Here is a 7,139-nt window from a genome sequence, read left to right on the forward strand (position 1 = left end):
TCCTGCCACCGCGGGTTCCCCCCCAAAATCTCCCCCAAAATCCCAAGCAGGAGAGCAGATTTTCCCCCAAAATTCTGGGATCTTCCCAGGGGGATCCTTCCCCACACGGAGCTGGGGCAGGAATCTGGGATGGAGCAGCTCCTGCTGGGAAGTGTCCTTTTTCCAAAGGCTAAAAATCCCCCAAATTTCACCCCAAAACTCCCTGCTCCTCCAAGACCTGCAAATTTCAGGGGTTTTTCCCATGTTTTTCCATGCCGGGCTCCTCCGGGAAGCAGCAATTCCCTGAATCCCGAAGGAAAATCCCCATTCCCGGTGTGGCACACGGGGCAGACACGGGGCTGGAGGATCAGAGCTGCTTTATTCCAGAGGGGGACAGGTGACAACACGCTGGGAAAAATCCCCGACAGGGGGGAAAACTGGGAAGTTTTTTCACCGGCAGGGGCTCCAAAATTACCGATGTTTCCCCCCACAAAAATCAGCTGAAGCATGGAATTCCCATGGGATCGAGGAGCCCCGAGGGTGGCAGCGGGGTGGCAGCGAGATGTCACCTGTCCCCCACCCCCGGGGGGCACCGCCTGGCGCGGCTCAATGGAGCTCCTTGTCCCGCTGCGATCCCACACGCGGCCACCCCATTCCCGATCCCACTCGTGGCACACAGATCCCGCATTGTCCCGGCTTTGGGGACACGTGGGGACACCCCGAGGACAAGGAGCAGGGGGTGGGGCAGCAGGAGCAGCTCTGCTCATCCCGGCATTTCAGGATGGGGAGGGGGAAAGAAGCATCACCTTCCCCAAAAACTTCCCAAAACTCTGTGACAACGGGGAGCGGAATTGCCGGGATTCCCGGGATTCCTGGAATTCCCGGGATTCCGGGTCACAGGGAGGCCAAGGCCGCGGAGGAGAGAAGGGTCAGGGCCAGCACCAGCAGCCCTGACTGGGTCACCTGCGGCAGGGGGACGCTCCCCGCCACCACCCCCAAGATCCCAGGCCTGCGGAGACACCGGAGGGGACGGAATTCCCAGGGATTGTCCCCAAATTCCCTGCCAGGGAATGTGTCCCCCACGTGCCCCTGAGGAGGGGGACGCGTCCCCCCCCGGTGCTGTCCCCCCTCAGGTGGGAGCTGCGGAGGAAAGGATCCTCTTTTCCCAGGAAATCCAGCCCAATTCCCTCCTCTCCCATTCCCAGGGCTGTCCCCAGCTTGGTGCCCAGCCCCATCCCAGCCCTGGATCCCGGAGTTCTCCCGAATTCCAAAGGCAGCGGCCCCTCCCCCTCCCCGACCTTCCCTGCCCCCCACTTCCATCCCCTTCCTTCTCCCTTTATCCCATTCCCACTCCCTTCCCCACTTCCCCCATCCCATTCCCACTTCCCCCATCCCATTCCCACTTCCCCCATATCACATTTCCCTTCCCTTTTATCCCAGCTCCCATTCCCTTCCCTACCTTTCTCCCCCTCCTTTTTCCCATTTCCCCCTTTTTCCCATCCCAAATCCCTCTCCCGTTCCCATCCCTGCTCCCCCTTCCCTTTTATCCCACTCCCCCCATCCCATTCCCACTCCCCAGGGGGTGTGGGAGACCCTCAGCCCCCTCCCCAGAACCTCCAGGGGGCTGATCCCTCACTGGGAATTCCATGGATCCGCTTTTCCCAGGAAATCCACCCCAACCCCCTCCAAAATCCAGCTCTTGTCACCCCAAGCCCTCACCCAGGGATGACATCCAGTGTCCCGTACTGGGAGCACTGGGAGCACTGGGATCCAGCTGCTGGATCCCGTCACGCTCCGGCCCGGCTGCCTCTGGAATTCTCTCCCATAAAAGCCCTCAATAAATTCCCAACCCGGCAGATTTTGTGCTGTTCCCAAAAAAAAAAAATGGGGATGGGGAAAAAAATGGGGATGGAGAAAAAAATGAGGATGGGGAAAAAAATGGGGATGGGGAAAAAAATGGGGATGGGGAAAAAAATGGGGATAAAAAAGTAGGGATTTAAAAAGTGGGGATGGGGAAAAAATTGGGATGGGAGAAAAATGGGGATGAAAAAATAGGGATAAAAAATGGGGATGGAAAAAGATGGGGATGGAAAAATGGGGATGGGGAAAAATGAGGATGGAAAAAATAGGGACAAAAAAGATGGGGATGGAAAAAAATGAGGATGGGGAAAAAACTGGGATGGAAAAATGGGGATGGAGAAAAAATGGGGATGGGGAAAATGGGGATAAAAAATAGGGATTAAAACATGGGGTGGGGAAAAAATGGTGATGGAAAAATGGGATGGGAAAAAAATTGGGATTAAAAAATGGGGATGGGGAAAAAATTGGGATGGAAAAAATAGGGATTAAAAAATGGGGATGGAAAAATGAGGATGGGGAAAAATAGGGATTAAAAAAATGGGGATGGGGAAAAAATTGGGATGGGGAAAAAATTGGGATTAAAAAAATGGGGTGGAAAAAAAATGGGATGGAGAAAATGGGGATGGAAAAATGGGGATGGGGAAAAACAGGGATTAAAAAAATGGGGATGGGGAAAAAATTGGGATGGGAAAAAAATGGGGATAAAAAAACGGGATGGGAAAAAGGGGATGGAAAAATAGGGATTAAAAAATGGGGATGGGGAAAAATAGGGATGGGAAAAAATGGGGATGGGAAAAAATGGGGATGGGAACGAGGAGCTGCTGGAGCATTGCAGGGACACAATTCCCGAATTCCCGAGGCCGGGACTCACCAGGTGCCGGATCCCGTTCCAGGTGTGGTAGGAGAAGGGAGCAGCCAGGGAGAACTTGGCCAGGAAGAGCAGGAGCGGAGCCGGGCCCAGCGCCCGCAGCTGCGCCAGGTAATGGGGAAAGTGCTCCGGGAGCAGCAGCGCGGCCACGGCAAACACCGACACACCTGGGGTGGGGAAAACAGGGATAGAGATGGGAATGGGAAACACCAACACGCCTGGGAATGGGGAAACAGGGATAGAGATGGGAATGGGAAACACCAACACACCTGGGAATGGGGAAACAGGGATACACCTGGGAATGGGAATGGGAAACACCGACACACCTGGGAATGGGAAAACAGGGATGGAGATGGGAATGGGAAAACAGGGATAGAGATGGGAATGGGAAACACCAACACACCTGGGAATGGGAAAACAGGGATGGAGATGGGAATGGGAAACACCAACACACCTGGGAATGGGGAAACAGGGATAGAGATGGGAATGGGAAACACCGACACACCTGGGAATGGGAAAACAGGGATGGAGATGGGAATGGGAAATACCAACACACCTGGGAATGGGGAAACAGGGATACACCTGGGAATGCGAAACAGGGATAGAGATGGGGATAAGGAAACACCAACACACCTGGGAATGGGGAGAACAGGGATAGAGATGGGAATGGGAAAACAGGGATAGAGATGGGAATGGGAAACACCGACACACCTGGGAATGGGGAAAACAGGGATAGAGATGGGAATGGGAAAACAGGGATGGGAAAACAGGGATAGAAACAGGGATACACCTGGGAATGGGGAAAACAGGGATGGAGATGGGATAGGGAAAACAGGGATACACCTGGGAATGGGAAACAGGGATAGAGGTGGGAATGGGAAACACAGGGATGGAGATGGGAATGGGGAAAAACAGGGATGGAGATGGGAATGGGAAAAACAGGGATACACCTGGGAATGGGAAAAACAGGGATAGAGATGGGAACGGGAAACAGGGATAGAGATGGGAATGGGAAACACCAACACACCTGGGGTGGGAACAACAGGGATGGAGATGGGAATGGGAACCAGGGATAGACATGGGAATGGGAATGGGAAAAACAGGGATAGAGATGGGAATGGCATGGATCAGAGCAGGGAAAACAGGGATACAGCTGGGATGGGAATGGAAAACACTGACACACCTGGGATGGGAAACAGGGATAGACCTGGAATGGCATGGATCAGAGCAGGGAGAACAGGGATAGAGCTGGGATAGGGAATGGAAAACAGGGATAGAGCTGGGATGGGAAACAGGGATAGAGCTGGGATGGGGAAAAACAGGGATACACCTGGGATGGCATGGATCAGAGCAGGGGAAACAGGGATACACCTGGGATGGGAATGAGAAAACAGGGATACACCTGGAATAGGAACAGGAAAACAGGGATACACCTGGGATGGGGAAAAACAGGGATAGACCTGGAATAGGGAATGGGAAATCAGGGATACACCTGGAATAGGGAAACAGGGATACACCTGGGACAGGAATGAGAACAACAGGGATAGACCAGGGATGGGAATGGGAAAACAGGGACACACCTGGAATGGGACCAGGGACACCCCTGGGATGCGGATCCCGGGCTGGATCCCATCACTGCCCACCCCCCAGAGACCCCCAGGCCCTCCCCAGCCTCCCCGACCCCCCCTCCAGATCCTTCCCTAAATTCCTGGGACCTCCCCAGCATTCCTGGGACACTCTGGACCCCCAGATTTTTGGGATGGCCCCAATTCCCCCTCAAGGATTTTTGGGGTCCTGCAGTTCCCCCAACATTCCCTCCCCTCAGGATTCTCGGGATCCCCCCAAGGACTCCCAGGAGCTTTCCCAGAATTCCTGGGATTCCCCAACCCCCCCTCTCCAAGGAGTTTTGGGATACCCCCAGACCCCCCCAGGATTCCTGGGACTCCCCAGTTCCCATCCCAGGAATCCCAAAAATTCCCAAAAACTGTGGGAAACCCTCGGGCTCTGCTTGCCTGGGAAATGGGGGGCTGGGAAAAACGGGAATGGGGGAAAAAATGGGGATGGGAAAAATCTCCGGGATGGAGAAATGGGATGGGGGGAGTTTCTGGGGAATGGGGGGAATTTTGGGAGGATTTTTGTGGGAACGGGGAAGGCAGAGCCGAGGATTCCCAAGGAAAACTCACTGCTGGGAATGGGAGAATCCCTGGGAATTGGGGGTGTCCTGGGGGGATCCCAGAGGTATCCCAAGATATTCCAGGGGTATCCCAAGGGTATCCCAGAGCATCCCAAGGCATCCCAAGGCATCCCAGGCGTATCCCAAGGTATTCATGGGGTATCCCACGGGTATCCCAGAGAATCCCAGAGCATCCCAGGTTATCCCAAGAGTATCCCAGAGCATCCCAGGGGTAACCTAAGATATTCCAGGGGTATCCCAGGGGTATCCCAGAGCATCCCAAGGGCATCCCAAGGGCATCCCAGGGGTATCCCGGGAGTATCCCAAGGTATCCCAGAGAATCCCAGGGGTATCCCAGAGCATCCCAAGGTATTCCAGGGGTATGCCAGGTTATCCCAGAGCATCCCAGGATATCCCAGGGGTATCCCAGAGCACCCCAGGGCACCCCAAGGTTTCCCAGGTTATCCCAGAGCACCCCAAGGCACCCCAGGTTATCCCAGAGCATCCCAAGACATCCCAAGATATCCGAGAGCACCCCAGGGTATCCCCAAGGCACCCCAGGCATCCCAGGTTATCCCAGAGCACCCCAGGGCACCCCAGGGTGTCCCCAGAGCACCCCAGGGTATCCCAGAGCACCCCAGGGTATCCCAGGGTATCCCCAGGGCACCCCAAGGTATCCCAGAGCATCCCAGGTTATCCCAGAGCACCCCAGGGTATCCCCAGGGCACCCCAAGGCATCCCAGAGCATCCCAGGGCACCCCAGAGCATCCCAGGTTATCCCAGAGCATCCCAGGTTATCCCAGAGCACCCCAGGTTATCCCAGGTTACCCCAGGGCACCCCGGGGCACCGCAGGGCTCACGCACCCAGGCTGAGGGCGACGCCGGTGCCGCGGTGGGTGATGGACATGGCCATGGGCAGCGACCACCTGGAACGGGAGCCGGGGTCACCCCGACAGCCCGGGGTGGGCTGGGGAGCACAGCGGGAATTTGGGGTGCCCAGGGTGATCCTGGGGTGCCAGGGGAGGGGTTGGGTGATTTTTGGGGTGATTTTGGGGTGCCCAGGGCTGATCCTGGGGTGCCACGGGTGGGGTTGGGGTGGTTTTAGGGTTCCCAGGCTGATTTTGGGGTGCCAGGGGTGAGTTTTGGGTGATTTTTGGGGTTCCCAGGCTGATTTTGGGGTGCAAGAGGAGGATTTGGGGTGATTTCGGGGTGCCAGGGGTGGTTTTGGGGTGATTTTTGGAGTGATTTTGGGGTGCCCAGGGCTGATCCTGGGGTGCCACGGGAGGTTTTCGGTGATTTTGGGGTTCCCACACTGATTTTGAGATGTCAGGGGTGGTTTTGGGGTGATTTTTGGGGTTCCCAGACTGATTTTGGGGTGTCAGGGGTGGGTTTTGGGGTGATTTTTGGGGTGATTTTAGGGGTACCCAGGCTGATTTTGGGGTGCAAGAGGAGGATTTGGGGTGGTTTTGGGGTGCCAAGGGTGGTTTTTGGGGTGATTTTGGGGCGCCAAGGGTGGTTTTGGGGTACCAGGAGTGGTTTTGGGGTTCCCAGGCTGCTTTTGGAGTGCCAGGGATGGGTTTTGGGGTGGTTTTGGGGTACGAGGGGTAATTTTTGGGGCAATTTTGGGGTTCCCAGGCTGATTTTGGGGTAGTTTTGGGGTGCCAGGGGTGGTTTCTGGGGTAATTTTAGGGTTCCCAGCTGATTTTGGGGTGCTAGGGGTGGTTTTTGGGGTGGTTTTAGGGTGCCAGGGGTGGTTTTGGGGTAATTTTAGGGTTCCCAGGCTGCTTTTGGGGTGCCAGGGGTGGTTTCTTGGGGTGGTTTTAAGGTGCCAAGGGTGGTTTTGGGGTGCCAGGGGTGGTTTTTGGGTTGGTTTTAGGGTGCCAGGGGTGGTTTTGGGGTAAGTTTTGGGGTGCCAAGGGTGGTTTTTGGGGTGATTTTGGGGCGCCAAGGGTGGTTTTGGGGTACCAGGAGTGGTTTTGGGGTTCCCAGGCTGCTTTTGGAGTGCCAGGGATGGGTTTTGGGGTGGTTTTGGGGTACGAGGGGTAATTTTTGGGGCAATTTTGGGGTTCCCAGGCTGATTTTGGGGTAGTTTTGGGGTGCCAGGGGTGGTTTCTGGGGTAATTTTAGGGTTCCCAGCTGATTTTGGGGTGCTAGGGGTGGTTTTTGGGGTGGTTTTGGGGTGCCAGGGGTGATTTTTGGGGTAATTTTAGGGTTCCCAGCTGATTTTGGGGTGCTAGGGGTGGTTTTTGGGGTGGTTTT

The 7,139-nt window shown here is 55.5% G+C and overlaps 1 protein-coding gene across 1 annotated transcript in view; it reads right to left on the reverse strand.

Annotated features, from left to right (window-relative positions):
* Nucleotides 1-339: 339 nt before the first annotated feature.
* The window catches only part of SDHC (succinate dehydrogenase complex subunit C), a gene marked incomplete at its 5' end in the record, with an annotated part of 8,304 nt that continues 1,504 nt past the window's right edge, over nt 340-7,139 (reverse strand). The window contains 4 exon segments of the mRNA XM_017737662.1: nt 340-957; nt 959-988; nt 2,711-2,874; nt 5,745-5,806. Of these exon segments, the coding sequence (XP_017593151.1) occupies nt 874-957; nt 959-988; nt 2,711-2,874; nt 5,745-5,806 (340 nt within the window).

The sequence above is a fragment of the Corvus brachyrhynchos genome, unplaced genomic scaffold (assembly GCF_000691975.1).
Source record: "Corvus brachyrhynchos isolate BGI_N302 unplaced genomic scaffold, ASM69197v1 scaffold496, whole genome shotgun sequence".
Lineage (NCBI taxonomy): Eukaryota > Metazoa > Chordata > Aves > Passeriformes > Corvidae > Corvus > Corvus brachyrhynchos.